This window comes from Phytophthora ramorum (assembly GCF_020800215.1).
Source record: "Phytophthora ramorum isolate Pr-102 chromosome Unknown Phyram_PR-102_s0020, whole genome shotgun sequence".
NCBI lineage: Eukaryota > Oomycota > Peronosporomycetes > Peronosporales > Peronosporaceae > Phytophthora > Phytophthora ramorum.
The window spans coordinates 153,674-169,726 of NW_027150666.1; the positions used below are offsets into that span (position 1 = coordinate 153,674).

General features: G+C 51.0%; 2 protein-coding genes across 2 annotated transcripts; one reads left to right on the plus strand and one right to left on the minus strand.

The window, feature by feature from the left end:
- Positions 1-3,303: 3,303 nt before the first annotated feature.
- KRP23_14107 (uncharacterized protein) lies at positions 3,304-3,567 on the plus strand (the record flags this gene model as incomplete). Its single annotated transcript, XM_067884898.1, has 1 exon — positions 3,304-3,567. One exon carries the CDS (start codon positions 3,304-3,306, stop codon positions 3,565-3,567), a length of 264 nt encoding a protein of 87 aa, XP_067737661.1.
- Positions 3,568-3,674: 107 nt separating this feature from the next.
- On the minus strand, positions 3,675-3,974 carry KRP23_14108 (putative aminopeptidase NPEPL1; the record flags this gene model as incomplete). Its single annotated transcript, XM_067884899.1, has 1 exon — positions 3,675-3,974. One exon carries the CDS (start codon positions 3,972-3,974, stop codon positions 3,675-3,677), a length of 300 nt encoding a protein of 99 aa, XP_067737662.1.
- Positions 3,975-16,053: the final 12,079 nt, after the last annotated feature.

Sequence of the window (16,053 nt, forward strand, 5' to 3'; positions counted from 1 at the left end):
TCACTTCCTATTCAGCCGCGAAGTCGTCCCTGTCATCATGATCGGTGACTTCGAGTACGTGCAGCAGCGCGTGGCGCTCCAGGTGGACGTCATGCGGCGCCACGTGACAGGCGTGGCCGAGGTGGTGCTGGCGCCCAGGGCCGCTGAATTGCGCGTGTTGCGGCTGCATGCTCGGCAGTTGCGCGTGCGTACGGTGCACATTGATGGAGTACAGGCCAATTTCGAGCAACTTAACTTCTTGGGCGAGGTCGTGGACGAGAGCTACCGGGACCTGGCCACGTTTGACCTCTTCTACCGAGGCGCCATCGTCGCGTCTAAAGAGGGGGAACTCATCGTGGAAGTCCCGAGGGACGTGACGTTCCAGGAGGACGAGGAGGACGCCGAGGACTCGAGCAACTTAAGCGACCCCCAGGACGAGGACGAACACGACGAAGAGACAGAAGTGGGTACTCACAAAGAACAAAAGTTGGTACTGGACGCCTGGGACCTGGACCGTCTCCCCAAGAGCTCCACGGGCTACAAAGCTGTAGTAGTGAGGGTCGAGTACGACATTGACGAGCCCAGTGGCGGTTTGAGGTTTGTGCTGCCAGATGAACTGTACCAACCCAAGAGAAGTCCCCATATGTACACTTATTGTGGACCTTTTGGCGGTCTCTGTGACGGAGCTCGCTCCTGGATGCCCTGCAGAGACACTTTGAGGGACGCCTGCACGTTCCGCATTGAGTTGACGGTGCCGGACTGGTGTGTGGCCGTGTGCAGTGGCCAAATGGTGCAGCAGGTGCTGAATCCAGAGGTGGATGCGGACGGAGTGCAGTGGCGCACGTTCCGCTACGTGGTGAACCCCAAGACGAACTGCTCGTCCATTGGGTTTGCAGTGGGACCTTTCAGATTGTACGTGCCGCCCGAGATGCCCCGGATGACGCACTTTGCACTGCCAGAATGTTTTGAAGATCTTGTGCACTGCACGTCCAAGTTGGCGTCAACGATGACGTATTTTGAGCGAGCGCTGGGAGCTTCGTACCCGTTTAAGACGTACCAGCAGGTGTTTGTGGAGGACCTGCCGGACCAGCTGCAGTACATTGCAGGAGGAGCTGTCTTGGACCAGAATCTGCTGCACGGACCTCGGATTATTGATCGTGAACTGCCGTCGCACTTGGCACAGGTGAAGGCGCTTGTTGGTAGCTGGATTGGCGGCGCAGTTGGAATTCAGAGCACTAAGGATGCCTGGGTGCTGATTGGTGTCATTGGCCACCTGGTGAACACGTACGTTCGCTCGATTTACGGCGAGGAGGAGTATGGATATCGCATTCAGTTAGCGATGGATGCACTGACAACCATTGAGCTTACGACCGACCAGCAGTCTCCTGCGTTACACTCATCCGAAGTGGACGTGTATTCTGAATATGATCCGCTGTCGCTGACGTTGCTCGAGGTGAAGGCCCCGCTTGTGCTCCACATGATTGAGCAGCGCGTGGGCCCAAAGCACTTAAGCATCGCTATCCAGCGTGCTGTATCTGGTGGGGGAGCAGGAGCAACTAACGGCACGAGTGGAGGTGGCGATGCATCTGCGCCTAATGGTGATGGAAACAAAGATGAAGAGGCAAGCAAGGCTAACGACGACAAGAAGAGTGGCGGACGTGATGGTGATGATGATGGAGGTGATACTGGTGGTGAAAGTGTTAATGCTGGTGCAGCTGGAAAGCCTTCCGGGGACTCAGCTCCGTCTGAGCCTCTGACGACCTTATCGTTTCTAAAGACGGTGAAAACAATCGCAGGCGCTTCTGGCCAGGACCTCACGAAGGCGTTTCTGACATCATGGATTGTAGAGCCTGGAATGCCTTTTCTCACGGTCGGGTACTGGTACAACCGTAAGCAGACCCAAGCCGAAGTAGTCCTGCAGCAGGAAATTCCTCCTGGTGGGAAGCTTTATACTGGCCCGATTTCCATCACGATCGTCGAGGATACGAGCGAGTACAGCTATCAGAAACGTATTGAGCACAAGCGGCACAAGTTTGATTCCCCGTGCCACTCGAAGGTCCGAAAGAAACGACGAAAGCGCCAGGGACTTGCAGACCCAGACGACTCAGTGTCCGTCGGTGGTCCTGGGATGGGTCTGAATGATACACCTGAAGATCGACACAGGTTGTGCGTGGTTGCGGCATGTGGTAATGCACCCACCAGACTTCAACTGGATGGAGCAGCTGCTGTCTGACAAGAAGGTCGGCTCACGTGTGCACGCTGCTACTTGAGTCTCCAGTGCCACCTGAGCAACCACATTACCAACACGGGATCCAATACTTAAGTACCCAGAAATATGTCGGTGGCCTTCAATCGCGGTAGAACAGAGAACATCGCAGTCACTCCCAATCAATAATTATAATAATTTACCACTTTGAACCCTTAACGTAGTCACTTGCCCTTTGTCAAATGCCGGCTGTCTCGCTGGGGGAAACAACCCCATATTCGTTCACTGAGAAAACCTACCACTTCCGTCCAAGCATGAGCGCCGACACGTCTCGTAAAAGGCTTCAGCAAAAGTACAAGAGCAAGCAGCGAGCAAAGCACGACAGCATGCGCGCCAAGTGCGAGGCGGTGGGCGTCCAGTACGACGGGAACTGCGTCGGATTCTCTTTTGCCGATCCTCACCTGCAGCCCGTGTCCGTGCATGGTAACCCGATGGTCAGTGACCTTGTGCGTTCAGCGTACTTTCGGAACCAAGTTGCGCAAGAAGCAGAGCGCGGAGGTGTCCATGTGGTAGATCTCGAATGGGGCTCGATGGTGCTAAACCCGACCGTGGCGTCCAGCGAGACGCGCGTGAGGGAATGGCGTGAAGAAGCAGTCTCCAAGGACCTCCTCTTGCCGCAGGTCATAATACCGGTTCGAGAAGGTGCCAACAGCGGTAGAGCAAAACTCCTCGAGCAGATACAAAAACTATCAGCCTCCCCCACGGTAGTCGAAGAAGAAGTGGTGCCTCCACCAACGCAACAAGCCACGGGTATGGCAGAGATAATGAGAGCGATGAAGCAGTTTCGAAGCGACCTGGCCAGCCAGGGAACCGAGATCAAGGCTCTCAAAACAGCGAACCTCGCGCAGCAGAAAACCAACGATGCGCAGCAGAAAACCAACGATGAACTGCGCCAAACCATCGATGCGCAGCAGAAAACCAACGATGAACTGCGCCAAGCCAACGATGAACTGCAGACTACAATCTGGAAGTTGGAAACGAAAATCACTGACCAGGGCCGTGCTATCCAAAATCTGATAGCTTCCAAGGCCAATCCCCAAGACGTGGTACTACGGCAAATGCTGGAGCTCTACCGTGATAAACTTGTGCAGGAACGTGTCCCTGAAAGCATTACGACCCTCGTCGAGAAGATGCAGTACCTTCGCAGAACCCTAACGGATGAGTTCGAGAAGTGGGTTTTGGATGAGTACAAGGTGGTCTCCAAACGGATCCGTGGCACTCCCTCTGTGGCCGAGATGAGAGATGCCATCCGTCATCGTGCAACAGCTAGCAACGAGATGTACCAGGAGCTGTTTGACCACTTGGCTCCTTCGAGTCAATAAGGCTTTCACTAGACCAAATTGGCAAAGTTCGTAGCTAGACTGAAACATCCAAGTTTGATCGCCTCCTCCGTCTTACAGTTCCTTGTAAACTAGTCGGCGACGAACTCTCAACGGTGTTTGACAATGAAATACCCGGCACACGACACCTGTCCATTGGCGCGGTTCTTGACCGCGTTCTTCATGTCCGCCACCGTGCTCTTGAACTCGAGGCGGTGGAGCTCGGGCGCGTACGGCATCGGATGCACCCGTTCGCCCGACACTTTCCCAGCCTTGGCAACCAGGGTCTCAAGCTCTCCGTCGCTCGTGTAGATGGCACAGATGCGGTGCCATCTACACACGGTCACCTTGGGGGCGTGGGCCACGCCGTCAGCCAGCACCAGGTGTCCTCCCGCGTCCATGTTGATCATCACTTGCCTCAGTACATGAAAAGCACGTCATCCACACGCGGGGGCTCGGGCCCATCGACTTCTCCGCCACGCAGAGCAGTGATGGGCTGTCCGTTGTGTTGTTGACTTGAGACGCCGGCTCGAATCTCGCCAAGACCGACCGTCGCAACGCCCACACAAAGCTGGCCGTCTTAACGAACAAACCTCCTGTGTCGAAGATGATGCCCTTACGCGTCCGAGTACAGTTCATTAGGCGGGGCGTCCACGAATCTCGTAGCCCGTTGGATGGCGTCGGCCGTGTGCTGCACGAGCGTCGTCTCGTCACTCGAGAGCGGCGTTTGGTACACCACCTCGAGCTTGTCCGGTTTGGTCTCCGTTACGGGCAGACCGTTCGTTCGCAGCAGCTTGTGCTCGTACAGCGGAGCCGCGCGCGCCACGGCTGCACCGGCCGCGAACCACGTGTCGCTGTGCCCTGGTAGCATGCGCACCACGAGCACCACGTCGTCCTGCTCTTGCTGGTCTCTCTTGGTCACCAACTGGCTGTGGCTCTTGACGAAGGACGCGATGGCGTGCGGCCGCGCGAAGCTGTTGGAACGCGAGACCTGCGTCGGCAGCGCGTGCAGCGTCACGGGCAACGCGTCGACGCTCGACTCGCGACTCAGTAGCAGCTCGGACGTGGCGCCGCTGTCTGCGCTGGGCCGCAGCGTGTGCAGCGCGTGCTGCAGCAGCTGCGGGTTGGCACCTGCGAACGTGGCGGAGGCCTTGACCAGCGTCTGCTGCAAGAAGCTGTCGGCCGCGCCTTGGGTCTGGAGCGTCTCGAGGGACCCGACGACGAGCACGCGGTTGACGCGCTTTTGCAGCGAGGAGAGGGCGGCGAAGCGCACCATTGGACTGGGTTAAGGGACTTGTCTGCTTGGGTGTCGATTGGAGACTGACGAGGATATCGACACGGAGGAATGCAAAGCGGTGGGGACGGAGGACAGAAACCTTGAAGAGGGTGAGAGAGATACAATGGAAAGTGTTGTAGGGGTGACACACCGTCGAGGGGAAGATGTAAACGAACGCGATAGAGAAGGGGGCGGATGAGTGTGTTTTTCGCGTGGTTATTGCTTTGCATGGCGGGGTTGGAGCGACTTGGCCATGGCCGCGAGCTGCTCCAGAGCCTGCGATCGATGGGGATGGTTAGAAACTGGTTAGAAGACGGCACGTTCGCGGCAGACAATGGGCATGTACCATAACGTAGCATTGCGTCACGACCAGGTAGTCCTGTGCCTCGAGAGAGGTCGACAAACTGTCGCCAGCTCTACACGTAGGAGATCGTAGAGACTGTGTGAGGTTGAGTCCACGTGATACCATGGGTAGGTAGGCTTGCGTACGTGTGAAGCAACCGCTCGACGTGGTCCAGTTGTCGAAGAGATGGTTGGTAGGTTGCTACTGGCTTGGTTTGGAGACTGCTGGTTGGACGAGAATCCTGGGCTTGACTGGGTGAACACATCGTCCGTAGCTGAATGTCGAATCGCTCTTGCTCATGCGAAAGCCACTGCTCCTGCACATGGCGAATATCTCTATCCAGTGCTTGAGAAACATCTTGCTTTGGTCGAATTTGTACGCGATGTACATTCTGTACAAGTGAGAGGGTACTCGTGTTCTCTGGCGTTTGATTCCGCTGCAGTTCTAGCACGCTTGGTGCGTCGTAGTCGGTCTGCCGGTAGATGATAAATTGTCAGCATTGACCACATTGGTTAACTTACCACAGGTGAGTTCCGTACCAGTGGTATATCATTCGAAGCACTGCGAGATTTTGCGGGCACGAGGGAAGCTAGAACTCGCCGCCGCCCATATCCCCTCGAGTTTGTCATCTATCGCAGCACACACCATGCCATGCATGAGCTTTGTGTCTATTAGCTATAATAGAAAGTCTATTCGAGGATAACTAGTTTCACCCAGTCTGGTTCATCGCATTTCAGTCAAGGAGAGCTCAAACCATCCAAGAAGCTTCGTAAAACTTATACAGATTGACGGTACTGTCAAGTGAGCACATACAAAATACAGCACTGCTGAAATGGACATCGACACCAGTGCGCAGCTCGAGAATTGAACAGTCAAGTATACGTCGAGGTGGTTGACGTGGTGGAACGACACTCCGTGTTTGATTTCACAATGCAGGATCTCTTCCAGCTCTCGCACACCAACTCGCTGTGCTGGCACCGATTTGCACGGACGAAGGACTGGGAGCGGCAGTTGCCATGCGATACGAAGCAGAAAGCGACGACGCATTGCATCGACTCCAAACTTGAAACTATATTGTTGCTGGAATGCTGGCACAGCGTGCACAAATACGTGTCCAACGCGTCTGCAGGCAGCGCTTCTAAGCGTTGCAGTGGCAGTGCTGCTTTCCCAGGTCGATGCAAATGAACCGGTGCAACTTGGACAGGCGATGCAGCCGCGTGGCCAACACTACATACTACGTAACCTACTGGCCAAGGCGACTTCAACTTGTTGGTACGTTGCATCTAGAACAGTAGCGGCTACTTGAGCTCTATCGAGCTCTTCGCGCGCGAGTTCTCTCAGCCAGCAACAATGAAAGCATTAACTACTATTAATATGCACTAGCCAAAGAGCAGAGACTGAAAGCGTTGAGCAAAATATACTTATGTTGTGGCTAACGCCAGGCTTCACTTGTTACACATAAACGCTTGGAGTCCAACGAGTGCTGAGTTAATGCTGCGACAGCAATACTGAAGCTTTCGGTGATCCACTTCGAATGCTTTGTTTCCATCTCCGTCGTGGCATAGCACGTTCCGCGTTTGAACGAAATAGGCCATGTCTTCGTCTAATTGCTTGGCTTCGTCGTCGCTACAGCTCTGCATTAGGTTCACGGCAAACTGTCGTTGCTTGTTTCGACTGACGATATTATCTGCTTGCAAACCACACATTAAACTCTTTGGTTCAGAAATGATCGTAAAAAAGCAGCCCGTTTCCCACCTGGGTTGGTTGGATGCGTTTTTCCGTAATGCCACAAAGGCGATATGAATAAAGTTTGAGCTTGAATTCGGCGCTCTCTCGCTCCAACTCGACAATTGTTTCCTTGGCCTTTTCGAGTTCGAACCTTAACTGGTCTTTACGACGCCGATTCGCGGCACATTCCTCCAGTGCTTCTTCCTTTTGCTGATTATACTCGTCCGAAATGTACTTCCATCGTTTAGCAGCTTCTGAACATTCGTTGAACTCAATTTGGCCCTGTAACGCACGGATTGCACGGCTGAGTTCCATCGTCATAGCTTCTCTTTCATCACGCCAAATGTCATTTTCTGCAGAATCCTTTGCACGTTCCTCATCAAACGCCATTCGCACTGAATGCTCCATCTTTTTGTTGAGCTTCATTTGAGTCTGTAATCGCAACCCTTCTTCAAGCTGATCGGCAGCTTTTGTCGCCAGGCTTGTTTTCTCCTCCTCCAATTCTTTTTGTTTTGCTGAAAGTTTTGCTGCTAACTCAGTGAGATCCGATCGAGATTTTTGTTGGTCCTCGCGTTGCTTGTCCAGGCTAGCTTTCAGCACAACTAGCTCAGCGTGGCTGAGACTAGTTTCCGTTTTCGCCGACTGAGACTCTTGTAGTTGTTTAAAATCATGCTTCACGGACTGTAGCTCATTCTAGAGCTCGGCCACACTAGCTAGACGCACAACATCACGCTCCTCCAAGTGAATTATCTTCTTCTTCAGCTCCGCTTCCGTTTGATGATGGAGCACTTTGCAGTGTGAAAGCTCCTCCTGCCAATCTTTCTTCGTCTTTTCCTTGATGTTGGCGTCTAACCGACGTTGCTCTCTCAATGCTTCCTTCATTTCCCGCACGAGTGACTGCTCGAGCGCTTCCAGCTTCTTTGCGTGGCCCTTAAACGTAGCGAAGTGTCGACTGCGAGCCATCCGCAGGTAGTCGACAGTTGTATCGCACTGCCGGGCGGCTTTGTACGAAGTCGCCATGAGATTTTTTTGCGACGCGGACAGTCTGAACGGCTCACACTTTAGCCGGCGCCCATATTGACGATGTCCATGCTTGTCTCGTTCCAATTTGAGTTTGAGTGCGCGGCACGCCTCTGGTAGATCTTCCAATGTGAGCTCTTCGTCTTCAAAAGCAATGGCGGTGTCGTTCTGTTCATTCGACGGTGGAGCCAAGCTGGACAAGCAACTAATGCTACCGCGACCAGAGTTTTTTTTAGGATGCGCATCAGGAGAAATGATTGCAGGTGCTACACCCGTTTTTCCAACTGCAGTCGTATCGGGTTTCTCGGCTCTATCATGAGTGACGACGTCTGCCTTATGCCTGTTCAAAACGTGTAATACATAAACGTTACAATCCTTTATCTAACAATATGTATTGTACCCACCTTACCTCTTCCCCGCAATCTCGTTCGCATACGCGTTTTTGCGTGCTCGCTTTCGTGTGTCTCTGGACTCGGGCGGATACCCAGGCTGTGGTATCTCCGTTTGACTGGTCTCTTGACGAGGCTTGGCCTTGGCGTCCGCGTCCGCGTCGTGAGCCATGCTGTCGACCTTGGACTCTCGAGATTAGCAAAGTGAGAAGATGAGATCAACAAAGTGAGAAGACTGGTGGATGATTTTTTTTTAATATTATAACGGATGTAGGGGGATTTCATAAATAACAGGAGAAATGTGTGGATTACCCAATGCCACCTGTTCAATGGTTGTCCATGGCTATTATTTTACTTTTCGTACACCTTATAAAGGTCCTAATTACGCGCAAAACTTAAGCCCACGGCTCACGAAGTCGTCATAATCCTGCTCCAGGGCGTGTGCCGATGCAAGATGCATTCAAGCGGCTGATGGCCCCCTGCCTGCCACGAGTGGCGCAGGTGGACGCGGGGCTGGCGGCAGCGGTGCTGGTGGACGAGGTACGGGTGGTAGGCTGCATGTGGGCGACTGCGTGGCGTCGCGCTGATGAGCGCGGCGCTTCCAAGAGCAGTAGTCTACATTGGAGCGACTGGTAGTCTATTGCTTACCCCAAGCAGCACTGATGAATGAGGGACCGGTGGACGCGGTGCTGATTGCAGGCTTAATTCGGGTGATTGCTGAATATCACGCTGATGAGCGTGGCACTGACGAATGTGGCATGGTGGATTTGGTAGACTGGCAGCCGTCCTTCCTGCCGCGAACGGCGTTGATGGTCGCGAGGCTGATAGACGCGGTACAGGTGGACGCCGCACGGGTGGTAGGGTGTATTGCCGACTGGTAAAGGTAGCGTTAATGATGAATACGTGGTGACAAGAACGGCAGGCTCTGGTTGCCCCCTGCCTAAAACAAGAATGGTAGCGCTATTAGCAGATAACGTGCAGTGCGTTCATTATATGTGTTGTGTAGCCTTCCATGCGTTAAACGCGTTTGTTTCGTCTGTACATATGTAGGGTGGAAAAACTACGAGGTCAATCAGGCGTTGCATTTCTGCGGCAATCGCTTTTGTCGGCGTAAATTGCTTCAGTAAGTGTTAGTCCATCGAGGCTGACGGCGCGTGATAACGCAACGTATAGCGTTTGACACGGGACAGCACGACGCCGATCCAGCCGTGTAACAACTATTCCATCGTGGCAAGTTTTGCCTTGAAGCTTTTCGGTTGTGCATGCGAACGCGGGCACAAGTGCAAATTGTGTCACTGTGACGGTGGATTGGGACAAATTCGGAATATTAGCGAGCCGTACGCTTCCGTGGCGTGGGGGAAGACCAATGACACCTTCCGGGAAGCCATCTATCAGTATTGACTGCACCCCATGCAGCCGGATGAGCATCAAGGTTGGCAACCGTAATAGCTTGTGGATGAAAACATCAGACGCCTCATAGACAATTTCAGGTAGCTCGTCAAGGGGCGGGTGTGTGCCTACCAGTGTTCCTATCACTCCGTTCGCAATCACATCTGCATCGATCAAGTCGGGATGCTTATGCGTTACCATAACAGGCATTCCGACGAAAAAAAGCAGCTTCATCGGGATCCGGTCTGTAAGGTTATCATTTACGTTTGCGAGGTGTTCACAAATCAGCTTTGACCGTGTTGATGGAACCGCGATACATTCATATACGGCACATTGCCGTGTGTCCGCAATCCGGAAAATCATATCGTTGTTGATTGCACAACGCAGCTTGTTGGTGCAAACAACAACCGGTCGATATTTAAATTCGCATTGTCCCGTTGCTGGTTCTTCCCGTGATTCTGCCGTCTGAACTCTGTTGTTTAACAACTCCAGTTGAGCACCCGAAAGACGCCCCCATCGCAAGTCGTCGAGTATCTTTGTGTAGATAGAATCAAATCTGGCTCGCATATTTTTTGTAAGAAATACGACGAAGTTGATTGCTGCATAGAGTGCGTAACCAGTATGCCTTTGCCGACTTGCGTGAGCTGGAGGGGGTACGAAACCTAGGCAAAGAGTGGCACAACTTGTTAGACAAGATACTAAGGTGGTATCTACACACTAGCTAGGAATCGTACAAGGTGAGCCTGCGACGGGTGGTAGCTGCAAGAGGTCTCCAATCAGGATTGTATGCTTACTTCCCATGAATTTTTCGGGTGTCGTTGACATCGAGCGCGATACGGCGTCCGTTCCCCCGAGTAAACCTTGATCGATTATCGAAATTTCATCTATAACAACTAGCACCACACGCCTGAATCGAAATTGCATCTCAATCGTTGGGGATCCATTGGGTTCTGCACCGTTCAGTTTTAAATTGCGAGCACTGTGCATCGTTCGGCCTTTAATGTTGATAGCCGCTACCCCTGTGAAAGCCAATGTTTCTACACTTCCCGCTCGCCCCCACTTTCTTGCAAACGTGAGCAGTGCATCAACAACAGTTGATTTTCCAGTCCCTGCTTCTCCTCCTAAGTAACCAATCAATTGATCTTTGATATCGTAAGGCCTCACTTGCGTCTGCGTCGGTAGTAATGGCTCCGACAGTGCTTCAGATATATCTTTTGAATACGCGTATAATAGATGACGCGCAGCAACGTCAAACACAACATGCTGCCAAAAATTGAGCTGAAATGCTTCTGATACCATCGCAATTTCTGGAAACGCAGGCAATTTTGTTGGCAACCAGCGAGGCCGCCCGTCAGGAACACGAAACAGCACTGGTCCGAAACATTCACGTAGTTTTTCTAATCGCGTTGGAGCCTCTTGAAACTGCGCAACAAAATTGTGCGTACCGAGACACTCGTCGTTATCCATGATAGTTGTCGTCACCAGCCTGGAAGCGTACGATGCAATATCAAATTCTGGTTCAATCGAGATAGCGCTAAACAGATTAGAATAAGACTGGCCTGCCGACTCAATTGCAGTTTCCAAGTTGAATACATTTCGAATAGTCGCTTTTGCATCGTCCAATAACTTCTGAGTGGAATAATCTGGTGTTACGATTGCATTCGTGTCGATAAGGTCGTCAGGAATGATTTCATCTAGAGTGCCAGCATATTGGCGTCCATTGTCCGCAGCAGTTGGTATTGAGGACGTAGTTGCAGGAGGCCTTGTTCTGAGTAATTCAGCTTCAGCAGATTCTCCTCCCCGATCATCAGATTTTTCACCGCGATAAAAGTCCTGTAACTGTGCCTCGAAACGCTGCATGTTGCAGACGCTAGTCTTGTCGCCATGCTGTAGAAATTCACGGTATCCGTCGAGTGGCGACTGATTTTCAGCTAGAAGAGTGAATTGTCGATGAGGTTTAAATAGTGCCAAAATCGATAGGTAGTAGAAGTTGAGTCGTTCAGGATCCAGGTGGCTCGTAATATCTGGTATTGGTGTACCGCTTACCACTAGCACCTTCCGTGACTTTAATCGAATAACCGAAGTTTCATCCGGAGGATACCGCCCACTACCGCTTGCATCAGCCGACCTTTTCATGGTGAATTCGAATCGCTCTAAAATATCAATAAACGCTGTCAACGCTAGTCTCACGTTCCGCTTCCAGTACTTTTCAAGTAGGCTGTCAGAACAAATACTGCTATGTCTTTGCGAATTATCACATTCCTGCTGCGATACGCTGATCTCAACTGAGTTCCCTCTTTTCTCCAGCATTTTCCACAGATCCACTCGAATAAAATTGTGTGAAAACCAAAACGGCGACTTGTTGAGTATGTATAGCGCTGCCATAGGCGCCGCCACTTCTTGCCCGTTGGTAATTGTGTACAACATAGATCCAAGCATCTTATAGCCTCGCTCAATCGCTGATGTATCTGGTGGTAAAGAGCTTGTTTTTGATGCGGCCTTCGCGAAGGCTGCCAACGACAACGCAATTTGGTTTTCAACAGGATTTTGACACTTGAAACAATACTTTGCAACGTAAGCAGCAGTATCTTTGGATCCATTACTCAGCACAAACTGAGCATCATGGTTGCACTTCATTGCGGTCATCACCACGGGGTTGTATGCATTTATATACTCGCACCCAATAGGTCGATGAATACGAAGACATTGATGATCGTCAATACTAGTGTGGTCGATGTGAACAGTTTCTGGTTTCAGAAATCGGCAAACACTCCCATTAGGCGTTCGAACAGTTTTCTGCGTTAATATCATCAGCACAAACGTGATGAAAAGTCAACCCATAGCTCCGTTGGTCATCCGAAAATCGTAGCAATGCACATACCTTGAAACAGGACTTGCAGTGGTTCCAGTAATGGACTTGAAGTTCGCGAACAAGTAACGACATTACAACGGCGCCGTCCGATTCCGAGCAGTGATGCGGAGGCCGGCATTTTTCAAAGTCTTTCCACTGCAAATTCGTTAAATCACACTGATCGCCTGCCGCGGCAATCAGAGATGCATCAATGATGTCTTTATCTTTAAAGTTTGCACCACAAGATGCGCAAGTAGCTGTTGTAGGAGGTGCGGTGCCGGGGGAAGGACGGCGATATGCATCGATCCCAGGAGTTACCGCCGTAAGTGTGCCATTGCTGTGGCAACGTACACATTCCCCCTCATTAACTAAGCACGGCGGTTTGGAAACTAGAACTGAATCCGCAAGCTGAAGGACTCGAGCTTGAAATGATGCGTCGTTATCTATAGCGTTCCCAAATTCCACAGAAGTCGTAGGAAAACCGTGTAGCCATACAGCAAAATGGGCATGGAGATCACCAGCTACTTGTGATTCCGCAGAAGCCCCAAATGCTCGTACTACTCCGAAGATACCGCCACCCTTTTTCGGAGCATTGACCTCCTGATCCCATCCAAGAAGAACTTCGATAACGGTATTGATTACCGTTAAGAAATATCGTGCACATTCCACAGGATATGATGCAGCGATTCGCTTTCGTTCAGCGCGATTCGGCATGAGCATGGTATTGGCCTCGTCGATTGCTCTTTTCGAAACCTCGCCTGCTTTAACAGCAATATTATATGTTCCAGCGGAGTCGGGTGATATTGTAAAAAATATCTGGAGGGGTCCAAACCGCTTCAGCATTCCGAAAAGATCATGACGAGCACGCATACGACTAATGTTAGATCCGTAGAAAGCAGACTCCGGCACTCGAAGCCCCTTGCGCAAATCAATAACTTTTTGTACTTCGTCCACCGGGGGTATCGGCTTCATTCCCTTCGCTTGACATTCCGACAGGTACTTGAAGTACTCAATCGCTTTAATGACTGTACTTCGTTTGACTTCGGCTGCTTCCAATGCTTGCCGCTTGACATCCAGCCTAATGTAAAGCGTTCGCCTTGCATTCTCAGTTGCAAGATAGTCGAACGCTAGAAGCATGAAAGCGTAGTGACTCTCAACTCGATGACCGTGGATTTGCAAACACCGTAAAATCCAGTGTCTTACCGACATATACTTTTCTCGTGATTCTGTTGGACCTCCACACGCGGCTGGGAAAAGTGTAGGAAACATTCGCAGACAGATTGCCCACTTTATCAATGACATGTATGCATTTGACTTCCGCACGACAACGTCGATGGATTCAGCAGGAGTTGGCGACATTAAAACGCTAGAAGCCCCAATCCATGTTTCCTCTATGGCAGGATCAATGCCTTCTTCTAATGTTGATCCAAACGCTGAGTAGATGCTCTGATCTCGAAGATTCTCTACGAAAGAAGAGGACGCGCTGGATTCGCCCGGTGCTGACGTATGATCAACAATAACACTCCAAGACGCCATATTATCACCTCCACGGCGAATGTGACCTTCTTCACGCGCATCAACTGCATCCGAAACACCCGGTCTTCGCGTATTTATGACGGCAATTCTTGTTGCACCACGCATGTGAACCCTGGAAACAGCTAGTGCCAATGCGCCTTGGTGCTTTTTGTATTCGCGGTTGTGAAGATACAGAAAGTGGAGATATCTGCGGCAAAGCGGTAAATTAAGCCGATAGCGTTTTTTGCACGCTACTACCTGGTCATTAGTCATTTGGCCAACCATTGTTACGCGCACTCGGCAACTCAAATCTCTTGGCAACATTTCCACCACGGGACCTTCAGTGTTTCGGACAACGTAATGATGTGATTTGATCGTGCGGCATGGCCCTCCTGTCACGACAGACATTGATACGCACGGCAAAACCAGCGCTACCGCTTGCTCATCTGTTCGTGTAAGAGCCTTGAAGCGACTAGGCAAATGGCCAATATAGTTCCCGTTGGCAATTGCGTTCACAGGTAAGCTAGGCGACGACCCTCCCGTAATGGATTCATTGCATGAGGGGCAAACTTGACCCCACACACCGCCGCTAGACTTATAAATTGCTATCGCACAGCAAAGAATAAGATGCTTATTCACTAATTTTTCATCATTGTTAAAATCTTACCCGGGGGGTAGAGCAACAACCCCTTCAATCGCTCATCGACGTCTGAAGCGCTGTACTGACCAATAATTACGTCTGGGACGTTCTTTGGTGTCGTCAAACAAACCTTCATACGCTGCAACATGGAACAGAATAGTAAACAAGGCTTTGTAAGCAAATGTTATACCCAAAATTATACTTCACTGGGAGAAGCAAACAAACGTGAATAAATTCTTCCGTCAATTCCATCCGAATTATCTCGGTTTGTCCATAGCTGAGCTCACAAATACAACAGGCCTGCGCCTCCTCCAATGCTGAGACCATTGCTTTTATTGCTTCCGATTTAATGATATTTAGTCGTTCCGGACTTGGCACTATGAATTCACAGTTTTTGTCGATTGCTTCCAATTCAGAATCACTGTAAACGTGAGGAAGGCACGTATCGACGACTCCATCATCACAGGCTTCTTCCGATACCGACACATTGTCATTACGCCTGCTAGGCCTGCTAGGCCAATTATGCCGATCACTCATAGTTTCACTGACCGCCGCAACATCCGGCAACGTAGCTGGTGTCGATGTACGATCTGATTGCATCCACAACGAATTCAAACTTGGAGGCTCTGTTCTGGTTCCACTATACCATTCACGAACGGCAGTGCTATCAAAAAACGAGAAATTGACAGGACTACCACTATTTTCTTGCCGAGTATCACTTTGATTTTCGGACAGATGCTGTCGCTGACGAGACCGTCGAATGGTATCACGTTCTTGTGCTAGAACGCTGTACATTGCGCTGTTTCGTATCGAATCATTTGCTTCATGTTGTCGTCTTCGCTTTGTCGGCATTTTGAAAACCGGGCAATGGCTGACGTCACTTCAGCTGTAAACGGTGCGATGGTGTGATGTTCGGCATTGAAGTGCACAATCAAGTGCAGCGCTTCGAATACACATTCGTACCGGTAGGACAATCCAAAGCGCGTTAAAATAATTTGGAGCCAAATAGAAGAGCTTGGCACGCCCCCATTGCCCATTGTAGCAGCCATGGACCAAGATCAAATACAATGTAACGCCCTTTATCGGCGTGCAGCGCAGCATGCCAATCTCCCGTCGCGGTCAAAGTATCTGCATCACCACACCTTGTAGCGTGCAACCACCAAGCATGCCGTCTCCTCTTGTCGCACGGCGGCTTCAACAATGCTCCCATCGCCTCATAATAAATCGCACCTTGACTTTCCGCGACTTCGCACCCTATTGTACAGACAGTGTAAGATAATTCTGACATCGTTCCCACATGACGCATATTCGATAATCCCAGCAACTGCCCCTTCACAA